Source organism: Spinacia oleracea, chromosome 2 (genome assembly GCF_020520425.1).
Source record: "Spinacia oleracea cultivar Varoflay chromosome 2, BTI_SOV_V1, whole genome shotgun sequence".
Classification (NCBI taxonomy): Eukaryota; Viridiplantae; Streptophyta; class Magnoliopsida; order Caryophyllales; family Amaranthaceae; genus Spinacia; species Spinacia oleracea.
The window spans coordinates 50469979-50486009 of record NC_079488.1 but is presented as its reverse complement, the minus strand read 5'-3'; the positions used below and the strand labels follow the sequence as shown (position 1 = coordinate 50486009).

Genomic DNA, 16031 nt, shown 5'->3' with positions numbered 1-16031 from the left:
AGCTAAAAAATCTAATATTTTTGCGAGATAAGCACGAATTCACTAAATTAAGAACTTGATAAGCACAAAAATTATGAGATAATCACGAATTAAGAAAAGAAATTGTAAAATTGTAATTAACAAGAAATTAAAACCTAAACCACAAACTAACTAAATTAAGAAGAAAACATTCAAAACAACAATTGTAATTTTGTTGATTTGATAAATTCGAAAATCGAAAATACCTTTTCCTCTGACTCTTGTTATTCATCTTTAACAAATCCCTAATTTCCTAAATCCCCAATCTGATTTTTTTTTTCTTGGAATGAATTTGATGATTTGTTTGAGAATAGTAGAAGTATTTAAGGGGTAAAAATCTAGCCATTTGATATGAAAGTAGCCTGTAATTTGCGAAAAACGGTTCCATTGATAACAAAATCTTTTGTTTTTCGGTAAATTTGAATATCTAAATAATCTGAATATCTAATGTAAAGCAGTTGAAATTTGAAAATAAAATTTTTGGAATTGGGAATTTGGAATAGGAAACAAAAGTAATTTATGGGAGATGAATGTGAGTGATTGAAATATTGAATGGAGTTATTATGGAATATGAAGCGTGATTCATGAATCTTGGGGAAGGAAAGTGGAAACTAATTCGGGAAGTTGGTGGGCTGTTGATGCGGTGATTCCCAGGAGCATTCTCATTTAATTTTTTTTTTTTTTTTAAATGTAGATTGGGCTTTTCGAAAACGGGCCCTTATTTTTTGGGTGGCCCTGTGCTGTTGACCAGGATGCACAGGGCCACCACCGGGCCTGGCTGGTGGTCACACAGGGTCACTACTAGCAATGCTTCATGAGCAAATGAAGGAGGTGGAACTCTTTGCTTCTCGTCATAGTACGCGATGTGTCGAGGGACCAAAGGAGCCTCCGGGGTTCCATATGGCTCACCTAGGTCAAGAAAAAAAATTGGACACTAACTGTTTTTTGCAGGTTGACGGTTCGTGGGAGAAAAAGACGGGTAAGGCTGGTTGGGGACTGGTAGCTTCTAGTGCGCAAAACGGAAGAGTGATTGAACGTGTAGGTCAATATGGTAAGGCGACCTCAGCAACTCATGCGGAAGCGAAAGCTTGTTTTTTGGCTCTTACGTGGACAACTAGAAAGAGTATCCAGGAGTTCCGAGTAAATACAGATTCGTCTGCTTTGGTCTCTAGTCTACGGAAAGAGTATATCGATGATATTTCAATAATGGGAATTATTAGGGAAATTAAAGATGTAGGAAGATCTTTTCGCAGGTGTTCCATATTGAAGGTACCAAGAGAAGAAGTCGGTCAAGCACATGACTTAGCGACAAGCTGCAAGAGGCTCGGAATGACTGTTAATGTTTTCTAAGTTAGTTAGTTTCGTTAGGTTTGTAGCTTTTGTCCAAAAAAAAAACTTTCAACCTTTTCTTTTATTTTTTCTTGTTTGTCATCTTATGATTTTTTTTTTTTCATTTATACTATATGTATGTTGTATTTTTGAGGAAATATTCTCATTTATAATTTGTTCTTAATAAATTTTCTCATATAATTGAAACTATGTAGTTCTAGCTTGCACAATTGCATCTAATTTGAAAGGCAAATAAATCCTAACTTGGGTTTACAAACTTGAAATCCAATTTAACCTTTAGTACTATATTAAGTATTTGTGGGAATTACTTAATTTTGGGACTATATGAGTAAGATAGTTTAAAAATATTGAATTTAAACATTAAATGACAAAATTAAATAATCTTAGATACGAAGTACCAATGGTCTAATACTTCTCCATCCTCTTTGTAATATACCTATGTATCCATATCGATTATCTTTTTCGAATAATTAAGTGAGTATTTCTTTTGTTAATGGGTTGCAAGAAAATAATTTATAGTTGGCTGAATGAAAATTTGATGCATTTTCTTGCCATGAAAAAACGATAAATTATTGTACACCGAATACATGCAAAACCTTTTGTTTGTCCAATTATTTGAAGTTAAAAATCAGTAAATAGAACACATTAACTAGTCATGAGATTATCGAGAAGGATTTCTCAGTTAGAATTGGTTGATAAATTAATTTATCACCTCAAGCCATTCATTTCACCGGGTTAAAAGTAAACAATTCTTTACAAGACGATCCAACCCAATCGTCACGATATTGAAAAACAAAGTATACATCTTCCTGACCAACCTACTACACTCAGTAGAATCCTCAAAAGCCAGGGACCTCTCCAGGCAACGGAGCTAATTCATTTTTGCCGAACTTCTCTTCGTCATAAAATGTGGCACGAACCACCCTCCCTCCAAAGAACCTACCATCAAGGTCAACTAGAGCCTTGGTTGTTTCCTCGGACCTCTCAAACTGCACAAATATTCTCACTGCTTCATCAGATGGGAAGTTGGACTCCGTGATTTCAAAGATAAGAACCCGAGTAACAGTTCCATACTTCGCACACTCAGATCCAACCTCTTCTTCCAAATCATCATCTACCTCACCAGGACCAACCTTCAAGAAACAAAAGGGAAACAACAAAAAGAGGTTGTTACTGCATAACAAATGGAAACGTAAACATGTTGAATATATATGTAGGCTATAAATGAAGCAAGTGAAAGACTTCCCACATAAAAAATAAATAAATAAAAAATAAATAAAAAGAAAAAAAAAGGAATAAGAAACACAGTTAAAGTACAATAATATGACCAAATAGTACAATAATATGAAACACAGTTTCTAAGCTCTGTGACTTCCAGCATTTTAATGATCTTATTCCAATAGTTCCTTAATAATGTTGACAACGTATAAAATGCTTTTCATCATAATTCATAGTTGTGACCTCTTATTCTTATCAAAAAAGAGAAAAAGGGGCAATCCAAGACTCTAAGTAGAAAAAGTAGTTTCACAACCAAGATTTCACTCGGATATTTTCTAACACTATGTTGGGATAGCTGTTATGGTCAGAAAGGGAGGAAAGAAAAGGATGGAGTAAAGAAAGGGAGGTGAGGGAAGAAGTGATCTTGCATTTTCCTTCAAAATCTGAGGTGGGAAGAAAAATGGATCCTTCATTTTCTCTTATCTTCTGTTCCTTTCCCTCTCCTCCAAGTATTGTCCCCCCCCCCCCCCGACTTCCACATTACTCTATCCAAACACACTCCATATTACTCTATCCAAACACACCATAACTGTCGACGCATTCCGTAGACAAAATTTTCAAGCTCTGCGCATAAACAACCAAACAAAACATTATTGAGATGAGTCCAACAATATCATATCAAGATTCTTTTGGTTTCTATCTTCTTATAATCTATTACATTATACTAAAAATAGACACCAAGAGCAATATGTGTCACTTGCTGGTGCAAAATTTTCTCTCCAATAACTTCTTTCCTAAAAAATCTTTATTTTTGACTTTTTTATTTCCTATCCTTTTTTATATGTTGTTTATATATGGAACAAAAATATTTTTATAGATTATGGAAACAACATATGCCTCATAATAATAACTTGCTAAATTTAGATTGATAATATTGTATCAAATAGTTAATAATGGAAAATATATTTGCTCAATTATTTTTGTCAAATCAACATATTAGTATATCGAATATTTTGGTCAAATTAGCGTATCAAGCATATCCATCCCTAATTGTTTGCTCCATGTACAAATAGTGTTTTATTAAGATTTGGTTGTATAGGAATGAAAAGAGACATAAGTGGTGGGCCAAATGTATTTTATGTGAGAAAAATTTGTGGTCCCATGAGTTTTTATGGTAATGGAGCAAATCTTTTAGGAGGGACAACCTAAAACGGCAAATCGGGCAAAAAAAAAAGGACAGAGGGACTATGTAATATGTAGTATGACGGAAATTGCATACTTATTAGATGATTAAATGAGTATGTTCAAGATTTATTAATTATGCAGTAACTTTAGGGAGAGAAATATTTCAGTCAAATAATTTTAGAATATATGTGCGCACAAGACCTAATCTACTACTATATCTTATTCAGTTATCCCACTCTTTAGGAACATAATCGCAAGTCCCCAACATAGAATTGTGTTCCATACTTCCATTCCATTGACGATTCCAAAATAGATGACCTTGTAGCATAATGGTTCATGGTATTTTTGTTCTCTTAATAAAAAGGACATCAAAGAAGCTGAAAGTGTCCTGAATGGCGACTTTCACTTGGAAATTTTGATAATAGGGGAGTGTGTACCACACTCTTTTTGTATTAGGAAAACGTTCGTAGGCCCTAAGAAAGGGCACACAGGTTCAGAGGGAAAAAGAGTGGAGGGAGGGGGCGACAGCCAGGCAGCTAGTGATGCGTACTCAACCATGGACTTTCTCCTAGATTTTATCTTATGCTGTATTAGATTTGGCTCATGAGTTTTGGTCTCACTTGGGGACGTTTTTCTCATTTTGGGAGCTTAGGCATGGGTTAATTTTCCGCATTATGATTTTCAGTTTTAAGCTTTCCTAGTTTCAGTAGAATTTAGTTTTCTTTAGTTTCCTACTTATGAATTTTCCGCATTATGAATTTAATTTCTCTATATTTGATACCCTAGTAAGGGGTCAAACTATTTTAGGCATGTGGTTTTAGGGTTTCCTAACTCTATAGGTCAGTATGTAAAAGCCCATATAAGGATCATTTATTCATCAATAATTTAGAGAATAGTTTTGTGTGAGATTTGCTTTATGCGAGTTTGCGTTCGAGCGTATGAATTGTTTAATTCAAAAACCATAAACCCTGGAGTTTGTGTTGACATACGCCTTAGACCTTAAGAGATCCTCTTTGAACCTAGATACAAGATCCAATCTGGTTACTTTTCACGATATTCCTATCACCTTCAAACCCTAATCCATAAAAATTAGAAAACACTCTTTAAATTCACATCAGCTAGTCCATAATCACATTGAACCAGAAGTCTCAAACAGCTTTTTAGCTATTACTACGTACTTTTTAAGACAACGACACTAAGCTTCAGGTTTATGGCTGGCGAAGAAGTGATAGTGACTAAAAGCTTAAAAAACAAAGTCAGAATAGTCACATGGATTAAATACAAAGTGAAAATCTTTTATTACCAAGACTTATGTAATGAACTAAATAGTAAAGGTTATAATGGGTGGTGCAAGTAATATTAATGCTAGAAGACAAATTAGGTGGTTAGAGTAGAGAGGCTATAAATAAGGGAACACTAGGTTTAGAAGAGGTGTGGAAAATCAGTAAAGCTTAGGCTTTGGAGAGTGGTGACCTCAAGTCACTAACCCTTGGAGATTGGTGGCCTCAAGTCACGACTTTTGTATCTCAGTTTGATGTTCTTCATCTTTCAAGCAAATTAAACATATTTCTGCCATTATTCTTGTGCTCAAACTTATCAGTTCTTTACAACTTGCTAATTTCAAAAACTCTAAGTACATGACAATACGGTAATCAATAATTTTCAACTAACTGAATGGCTGCATTAGTATACAATCAGAATGCATTCCAAAATACACGATAGGGATAGGATTGGGATATATATGGGTTTCCAGATCATGCAAATTCCTTGTTAAATTTTTTAAGGGCGGAAAGCGGGGGAGCGTAAACATGGCAGATTTTTATTTAAAGCCACTGCCTACATAGAAAATAGATATGCCAAGGATAAACCAACTTACAAGAACACTATTAAGTTCATTACATTGTCTAGAGTCTAGACACAACCATAATATCGGGTGTTACACAAAGAAGACATCACCGAGCACCATTATATGAACTAAATCCGCAAGTGTTCATGCTGTATGACAGATAAATGCTAATGATTTTATCTCGTCTCTGTAACAGTCACCACAAAAAGTGCATCGGAAAGCAGAAAACAATCAGGGGGAATACAGAGAAACAGGTAGACAAGGAGGACAGAAAAATATGCAGTAGATGCAGAGGCCAAAGAACAGTCGTAGTAAGTATGTGACATCCCATAATCAGCAACTTTTAAGTACGTGACATCCCATAATCAGCAACTTTAACAATGGTCACTGTAATGGACTGTACCACCAAGCCACCTATACAACTGGTCTATAATAGGAGACACAGAAAGAGACAGGAAGAGGCAGCGGCAGCCCTGCAGGGGACAGACAACAACGAGTAGCAGTTGGTGGTGCAAGGTGCGTTACCATGAGCAGCAGAAGACAAATAGCAATTAATGTAGCGTACTAGTGAGTGTAGTGCCTTGAGCATATAAGTAAGCAGAAGAAGAGAGAGAGAGAGGGCATTGTGTATTGTGTTGTGAATTGAGATTTGTAACCTAAAGTACTTCCTTGGAGAGTAGTAGCCTAAAGCTACTGTTTTGTAAGCAACCGTACCCTTTTGGGAATTTCAGTAATCAAAACCTCCATCTTTCTGTTTCTTGGTGCGTTATTTGCTTGCAATTTCAGGTGAAGGAAGCAAGGACATTGCACTTGGTATCAGAGTCGTACGATTGTACGAACCTAGGGGGACGAACAGCCACCATGTTATTATCAAACTCCATGAGCTTTGAAGCCTTGGAAACAGGGTTGGCAGAGGTAATTCATAGAATGGAGGGAATGGAAAATTCCAGACAGAGGGCATGGCAACCTTCCAAAAGACACTAGCAGAAAACTTCACGGCTAAGCCGGTGGTAGACACCTCGAAAAGACAGGAAGCCACAGACACAACAACAACACACCTGGAGGGGCAGGACCAGACTAACCAGTTGGCGGTTATGAGAAGGGAGCAGGAAAGTTCCAGGATGAAGTGAAGGTGCTGCTGGCCACGAAAATCACAGCTGGTCCAACACCATTTCAGGAGGAGGACAAGGCCGGAAATATTCTGAAAATTGGGAAAACAGGCGGTTTGAGAGGAGACGCGGGTTCAACGACGGCGGCGGTGGTGGCCACTGGAAGTATAGGAAAATCAACATGCCACTCTTCGAAAGCCTCCACCCCGACGGTTGGATATTGAGGGGATATAAATACTTTGCCTTTTATCGGCTCTCTTAGGAGTTAGGAGGAAAAACCCGGCGCGGCAGTTGTATCAATGGAAGGGGATGCTCTGCGGTGGTTCTCCTTTGAGTAACAGAGGAACCCGATCAGATCTTGGCTGGAGCTGAAGGCTTGAGTATTGCTGAAATATATGCCCACCAAAGTCGGCACCTTGCACGAGCAGTGGTTGGACACCACCCAAGCCACCACCGTGGCTGACTACACCCGCAGGTTCATTAATTTGGCGGCGCCGCTCAACGATGTGCCGGAGAGCATCACGATGAAGTAGTTCGTGAACGGCTAAAGAAGGAGGTGAAGACGGAGATACGAGTGTTGAACCCTACACCTTAGAACAGGCGATGGATTTGGCTTCTAGGGTGGAAGAGAGGAACCATGTAAGGAAGATGGGATTTGGATCCAATAGAAGTGGCCCATTTTTCTACTTTAACAAAAGTCTAGTAAACCCAAAACCAAATACCAACCCAACAATCGCATAGCCCAGCCCACGACTAACCAATATCCATAGGATCTCACGGATCAAACATCACCAACCCTCACCCCAGCAACACGACCTAAAAGACAAATGGATTGTGCTTTAGGTGTGATGAGAGATGGGGAGTCAGACACGTATGTAAGAGGAAGGAGATGAGTGTCTTGTTAATAGATGATGAAGAAGAAGTGGAGGACGACGAGGACGGTGGTGAATTACAGCCATTGGAAGTACCGGAGTAGGGAGAAATTTCGACCACGCTGTCCATCAATTCGATTTTGGGTTTAACCAACCCCAAAACACTCAAGTTAATCGAAAAGATAGGCGACGGGGAGGTGGTCGTCATGGTCGATCCCAAACCACACATAACATTATTTCTCTCCGGATAGTGGAGAAGTTAGGAGTGCTAGTAATGGAGTCTGTCGGATTTGCGGTTTCTCTCGGGAATGGAGAGGCGGTTCGAGGGACAAGAGTATGTAAAGGAGTGAGGTTGCGGCTGAGCGGCGAGGTGGTGGTGCAAAAGGATTTTCTTCCCCTCGATTGGGAAATTCTGATGTTATACTAAGCATTTAGTGGCTGGAAAAATTGGGCCAAGTTGGGACCCATTGAAAACCCAAGTAATGAAATACGAGGAGGGAGGATTCACATTCGCCACGTCCAAGATATCACTCAAGGCCATGATTAAGGAGATTAAGAGAAAAGGTGGTGGGATTTTGCTAAAGTAATCACCTGGAAGGGGAGGAGCGAGAAACAGCGGAGTGTCCTCTATTTTTGCGAGATGTCCTAGCTGAGTTCGGCCTAACGGCCTACCTCCACAACGGAGCCAAGACCACGCCATCACGTTGGAGGAGGGCAGTGACCCAGGCCCAGGCCTTACAGGTACCACATATACAAAAAGATGAAATCGAAAAATTGATTGGGGAGATGACAAAGGCTGGTATAATCATCAGGCCCTCAAATAGCCCATTTTCTAGCCATGCCCTATTGGTAAAGAAGAAAGACGGGTCATGGCCGTTTTGTGTGGACTATCCTACACTTAACAAGGAAATGGTCCCAGATAAATACCTGATTCCGGTAATTGATGAGTTACTCATGAACTCCATCGAGTACAAGCATTTTCAAAATTGGATCTTCGTGCGGGCTACCATCAGATTTTAGTCAAGCCCGACGACGTGCATAAGACGGCCTTTCGAACCCATGAGGGCCACTGCGAGTTCCTAGTTATGCCGTTTGGGCTCAAAAATGCGTCGGCCACATTCCAATCTCTCATGAACGAGGTATTCCGTTCTTACTTAAGAAAACTTAGCTCTTGTGAGTATGAGCGCTGGGAACACATGAGAATACTTTTATCTCTCCCGGAAGAACACGGGCTATTTGCCAATGAAATTTCTCATCATGGAGTCGCATTTGATCAACAGAAGATAAGGGCAATTAAGGAGTGGTCAGTAACACGAAACTTATGAAACTTGAGAGAATTACGTGGGTTTTTCGGGGTCGCGGGATATTATCGAAAATTTATGCACAACTACACACAAATAGCGCATCCCATGACTGATTTGTTGCGGAAAGATAATTTTGGGTAGATAGAAGCGGCCACAGCATCATTCGTGACATTGAAGGAGGCTATGATCAATGCTCCGGTCCTAGCCATGTCGGACTTTAACAAGATTTTCGTAGTCAAAACAGACGCATCCGGGTATGGTCTTGAAGCGGTCATGATGCAGGATAGCCGACCAAATGCATTCCATAGAAGAATTCTCGGGGCTCAGGCAAGGGGTAAATCCATCTACGAAAAAGACTCATGGCCGTGTGCTTAGCCGTGCAAAAGTGGAGGCACTTCGTGATACGAAGAGACCAACAAAGTTTGAGATACATCACTCAACAAAGAGAAATAGGGGCGGATTATCAAAAATGGGTGAGAAAAATAATTGGGTTTGATGACGAGATTCAATACGAGACCGGTTCGGCTGTAGCTAATAGATTGGCGAATGCTTTGTCTAGAAAGGGGGAGGGTGAGTTGGAATTCGGGTGACCCGAGTTGGGGGCAGTCATAACACCAAGGAGCAGATTGTGGGGAGCTAGAGCTTAAGGTAGGGAAGGATGTGAGCTTACAGAAGCTACGGCAGGAGATAAAAGGGGGGAAACAAGGTGTTGGGATTCACAATAGCGGGGGAGAGATTAATGTATAAGGGGCTTATGGTATCGGCTACGAATTCATAATTCCACAATTACTTCGAGAGTACCATAGCACTCCAACTGGAGGACTTGTCGGTGAGGTGATGGCTTACCTAGGTTGGAAGCCGAGTGGTTTTGGCAAGGGATGAGGAAGGATGTGGAGACTCACGTGAGGGGATGCAACATTTGTCAACGCAATAAACACTCACAACAACCACCTGCGGGCCTGCAACCATTAGCACTACCAACAACATCCCTGGATTTCATTGAAGGGTTGCCCACATTCAAGGGGATTGACACTATCCTAGTGGTGGTTGATCGGTTGTCGAAGTATGCTTACTTCATTGGCCTTGAACATCCCTTTTAAGTCGTGACAGTAGCAAGTGCCTTCATCAAAGAAGTGGTGAGACTACATGGTTTTCCTTCATCAATTGTATCGAATAGAGATAGAATCTTTCATAGCATCTTTTGGAAGGAATTGTTCAAGCTCCATGGAACTGAGTTGAAGAGAAGCACTTCGTACCATCCTCAAACGGATGGTCAATCCGAGAATGTCAACAAAATTTTGGAGAAGTATCTGTGTTGCTTTGCGGGAGAGCTGCCCCGTGGTTGGGCTACATGATTAGCTTGGGCGGAGTACTCGTAACCTCATTCCTTTACCGCCATGACACCATTTAAAATAGTGAATGGCAGGGAACCACTTAAGTTGATGCGCATAGGAGTGGTGTAACACCTGTGGGTAGTGTGGAGGAGCTGCTACAAGAGCGTAATTGTATTTTAGATAAGCTGAAATTAAACTCTCTCAGAGCCCAACAGATAATGAAGCACAACGAAGACAACAAAAGGCGAGAAGAAAATTTTAAGGTGTGTGATCTAGTATTCCTCAAATTACAGCCATAGGCAGTGTTTGTTGGCCAAAAGACCTTATGAGAAGCTAGCAACTCGCTTTTATGGGCCTTATGCGATAATTCAGAAAATTGTTCAGGTGGCTTACAAGTTACAATTGCCCTCTGCTTGTAAAATACATCCCGCTTTCCACGTTCCTCAATTAAGGAGAGTTGTTGAGGAGCAGGCTAGCCCTTTAGCCTACGATACCAGTAATAGATGAACCTGGAGAATTATTGAATTATTGGTTCTGCGAGGCAAGGTTGATGCCACAAAGGAAGTGTTGATCATATGAAAGAATCTTCCACCCTTTGAGGCGACTTGGGAAGAAGTTGGTTTAATCTCTGCTCGATTTCCTGACTTCCACCTTGAGGACAAGGTGTGTCTTTTGGGGGGAGTGATGTAACGGACCGTACCAACAAGCCACTTATACGCCTGGTCTATAATAGGAGACACGTAAAGAGACAAGAAGAGGCAGCAGCAGCATGCAGGGCTGCAGGGGAGGACACAGACAACAACGAGTAGCAGTTGGTGGTGCTAAGGTGCGTTACAATGAGTAGTAGATTGGTAACCTAAAGTTACTTCCTTGGAGAGTAGTAGCAACTAGCATCAAGCTCCTGTTGTGTAAGCAACCGTACCCTTTTGGAAATTTAATAAATCAAAGCCTCCCTCTTTAAGTTTCTTGGTGCGTTATTTGATTTGCATTTTCAGGTAAAGGAAGCAAGGACATTGCAGTCACACGAAATTGGAAAGTCATTGTAATGCTTTACATAAGCAAAATTTGTATAGCGGCTAATAGCAAATCACATATACCAAAAGGCGATCCTATGCGAATACACCCCAATCATATTAGACAAAAACATCACATCAGTCTCCATGCCCTAAAATGGAATCAATTAGGAGACTTTTATAGATTGTCCATAAAGTTTTCTAAAGAGAACTAAATTCTGAAGAAGTTGGGGAAAGACGTCTATTCGGAGGATGCCAATTATACGAAGATTTCACAAACAACTTATGTACAGACCCATGAAGTTGGCCCAAAGAGATTATGAAAAAACAAAGAGAAATCAGGGTATAACGTATTTTTCATAAAACGGAAAGGAAAAGTCTAATCGGTAGCTCCATGTTTTGGTTGTTTAGATTTGGTAGACGGAAAAAAGAAAGTTATTATCAATTGTTTACCACAAATGGTATTGCATTCTAGTTTTCTGTTTTGTGTATATTGTGGCTGAGTGGCACCAATGATGAGTTTTTGTTACCATTGAAGACACTGATACAACGATGGGGATGGTTGTTAAACCTGGTTATGCAAGTAGGATAATGCAAATGCCCTCAGTTAATTGTCACCCACCAACAAATCCAGCTTCCTCTCTCCCTCAAACTTACTATCTCCATGGTTCTCTCTCTCTCTCTTCTCACTCTCTGTCTTTCTCATTTTCTCTCTCTCTCTCTCTGCCTCGTCTTTTGTCGAACCATTTATTATCACATATACTCTTGCATTCTTGTTTTCTTTATACCATAGCACTGATTATTCAATTCAACTGTTAACTGAGGATGATTAACTATGGTTATTTCAGCATAGTTGCGCACAAACGCCCTCATTTAATTGTCACCCCAACAATACCCCTATCTTCCTCTCTCACCATTAAACTCACTCGTCATCTCCATGGTTCACCAACTTCTCCTAAATTTCACGGACCTTCTTAAAGCCCCCCCTCTCTCTCTCTCCCCCCTCTCACTTTTTCTGTCTCGACATAATCGCTCACAGATGCCCTCATTTAATTGTCACCAAATAATACCCTTATCTTCCTCTCTCTCCCTTAATTTAATTGCTTACTCACTCATCATCTCCATCGTTCACCAACTTCTCCTAAATTTCACGCAACTTCATAAAGCCCTCTCTCTCTCTCAATGCCCTCATTTAATTGTCACCCAACAATACTCTCTCCTTAAAATCACCCATCATCTCCATGGTTCACCAACTTCTCCTAAATTCATGCGCCTTCGTAAAACTCCCTCCTATCACTTTTTCCTCTCAGCATAATTGCGCACAAATATCCTCATTTAATTGTCACCCAACAATATCTCTACCTTCCTGTATGTTCCTTAAACTCACTCATCATCTCCATGATTCACCAACTTCTCCTAAATTTGGACCTTCATAGAGCTCTCTCTCCCTCTCTCTCTCTCTCCCCCTCTTACTTTTTTCTATCTCATTTTGTCTAATCTTTTTCCTCACCGCCCTTATCTCTCCTCACTTTTCAAATTATTTCTTCCATCCCAGTATCCCATGCCGAACTCCTCAGACCCATTGGAAGATGGCAAAAGGCAAAGGAAAATTCATGACCGAGAGGAAAACATGCTTTTGATTTGAGTATCTCGAGGGGAGATACATCAATTACCATGTTAGTATCTAAGCATCTATAAAAATGAACTCGCAAAAAAAATTACTCCGTATAAGGGCGTTTTGGGATTAGAGTATTGACTATAAATTTTGGAGCTTAAAGTAGTATCCCACCTACACAGAACACTACTCTCTACTCCTGAGTTGGGTTCCGGACTGGTTCCAGATTTCTAGTCCCTCATTTTTTGGAGGAGTCGAATCAAATTTGCCTAGCCATCCATTAGAATGGATTTTTACAAAAAGAATTGGATGTATGTGTCATTTTGGAGGAAGGAAGGAGATGAAGATGGGAGGAGAGAGAAAACTGGAATAGAGAAGGAGCACGTTTTTACTATAATCACTGTTTCTAAATGTTAATTCAATTAACAATAGGAAACCACGGTTCACAGAATCTATGTTTTGAACAACAAAACCATAATTAATGACAGATTTCATTAATAAACACAAATACAAGGTCATTTGTGATAATAACTTTTTGTTCTGGCTACCAAAGTTCCAGCCGAAACACGGGGCAATTTGTTAGATAGTTCAAACTTTGTTAAGAACTCAAAAAGAAACGTAGATACCAGTATCAATTAGCAAATACCACAATCTGCTTGCTTATCCTCGAATAAATAAAAATGCCCCAAATGGCAATAAAAAAATGTCAGAATGTTGAGAGCATAATTCAATAATTCCTTGTAGACTTGTAGTGAGCACGAGGAAAGTCAAATACTGAGTCACACAGTAGAAGCTTCTAGACATTTCTACAGTATACAGCAATGAAGAGAAAACTAATTCATAATATCAGTATGATTGACCCAAAAATTTACAAAAGTATTTCGATTCAGCGAGAACCATAACATCTGTCCTCACGTATCAGAAAACTTAGCTACCTATCTACACATCTCAAGCCAACAAGAAGAGGTGTAAACATGAATATACTTCTACCACGTCATCGCCAACTAAATCTATGAATAAACCAAGAGTTGTGACCACTTTGCATTTTTGCAACCTATTGTCTTTATAACGAGTAACAGAAGTTCTTTTAAACACTAAAATCAGTTTACAATCAGTGATGCCACACCGCACATCAAAAGCAGTCTCGCATACTTCATATTGAAGAGTTTACTCAAATCATTCTAGTTCACTTCAAACCAGCATAAGATTTTGATACATCATCTACTCCAAAATTCTTAAGTAAATAACAAAAAGCGTAAAGTCAGTTGTTGGTCGCAAAATGGATGAATGAAAATAGTCCAAGTCTTCTAATATAATAAGAGTTATCATGGAGATTCTTGGATACACATCTGACAAAGCCATTTAACCTAAAGTATGCATATTCATCAAAAGGACTCCAGACAAGCCAAATCCACATCTTTTACACCCTAAAATGCAACCTTTAGAGTAATTTTGTGTGTCAGCTGATACATTGTACAATTATTCAAGGTAATGGACAGCAACTACAGCTACACTGTATCATGTTTGCAACAAAAACCAGCAGTCGAAAGGCATGATAAACATGTTTAATTAAAGAAATTAGGGAATGTAAGGTATACCATGTTTCTGAGAAGCAAAACTCGGGTAGGAGGCCCATTAAAGTTGACACTCTTCACCTTCTTCTCTTGCTGTTGTTGTTGTTGCTGCTGCTGCTGCTTAGTCTCACTGGCATTGACAATAACCCCAGCTCTCCTATCAGTCTTCTTAGCCATCAAAGGAGTAGTAATTCCTTGCTCCAACTTCCCCAACCCTTGCCCTTGCTTCCACCCCATTTTCGCCATCATTCTCTGTGCCGCGGTCATCTGCCCTCCAGCCCCTACCCCCAACCCAACCGTATCCGACTTCCCAATTGCAAACCCATCCGCACTCCCACCCGGTGGGGAAGGGGAACGAGGTGGCGGGCCGCCGTGATTCCCACCACTACTACCACTCATGGCGGCTCGCCGCCTCCAAGCCTCCTCCCCAGAAATACTAACTTTATTACTGCTACTATTATTATTATCTCTCTCATCCCTCTCCCTCCTCTCCCTCTCTCTCTCCTCCTCCTGCTGCCGCCTCTCGAGCTCCCTCTTCAACTCCGCCTCTCTCGCCCGCCTCTTTTTCTCTCTCTTATACTCCTCGTAGTCGTTCGGTCTCACTGGGTCGTATTCCTCCACCACAGATGACGTCACCCCCACCAATGCCGGTTGCAGCGCCTGCGGTGGCCCCGGCAGTGCGTCTTCTGCCGGTAAGGAGGTTAGGGTTTTGGTGGGTTTGGGTTTGTTGAGGATGGCTTGAGATCGGATAATAGAAGGCGGTGGAGTAAACGCCGGCTTTCGGAGCGTGGGAGGAGCCATCTTTGCGCTACTTGACCACACTGCAGTGGTCGATGGGTTGCCGAGTTTTTCATCCTCCGTGGTGGACGACGGCGGCGGAAGGTCGCCGTATAAACCACCCAACATTGATTGGGAGGCTACTTCTTGAATCGAAGTGAGGTGGGAAACAGGCAAAGGTACAGAGTGAATTTCATGTATGAATTAACGAAGCTGAGATTTTGGGTGTTCCGAGATTTTAAAGGGACAAAGAGTTAATACTTCTTTTTTTATTTGGAAAATAAGAGTCACTACAGACTAATTACACAAATAAACCCAACAGAGTATATTTAACAATTTGAAACATCATATCAGCAAAATTTCATCATCCCCACATGATAATAAACGGTTATTGGATCGTTAAATACAAATAAAATCCACAGAAAAATTGAGACAAAATAGAAAAGTGAAAAAAAAGAGACGAAGAAAAGGAGCAATACACTGTGGTCAACACCGAGAAGAGAAGCGCCAATGCAGAATTAATTTTCTTAACACAAAATCGAAAATGTCAAAAATAACCCCAAAATGTTAAAAAAAAAAATTTGTCAACTTCCCACTTGATCTGTTAATGACGCTTATAAGTTTAAGGAAGAACGTTGTTACTGGCGGATGAAATCATGATCAACCTCTTTATATGAAATTCTTGGATTTGGACTTTATCATCCCTGAAATCAACCACCATCATCATGTAGACCTAATACTTTCGGTTAACAAATGAAATTCTTCGTATTCAATATAAATTTCTTAATTGGAAAATATAAACATAGATGAACAATT

General features: G+C 40.0%; 1 protein-coding gene across 1 annotated transcript; it reads right to left on the bottom strand.

Annotated features, from left to right (window-relative positions):
- Positions 1 to 2042: 2042 nt before the first annotated feature.
- Positions 2043 to 15704, bottom strand: LOC110798275 (DNA-damage-repair/toleration protein DRT111, chloroplastic). Its single transcript, XM_022003448.2, has 2 exons — positions 14463 to 15704; positions 2043 to 2501 (listed from the first exon to the last, which is right to left on the bottom strand). The coding sequence occupies exons 1-2, from the start codon at positions 15342 to 15344 to the stop codon at positions 2208 to 2210; spliced, it is 1176 nt and encodes a 391-aa protein (XP_021859140.1). The 5' UTR covers positions 15345 to 15704; the 3' UTR covers positions 2043 to 2207.
- Between the last annotated feature and the right edge of the window lie 327 nt (positions 15705 to 16031).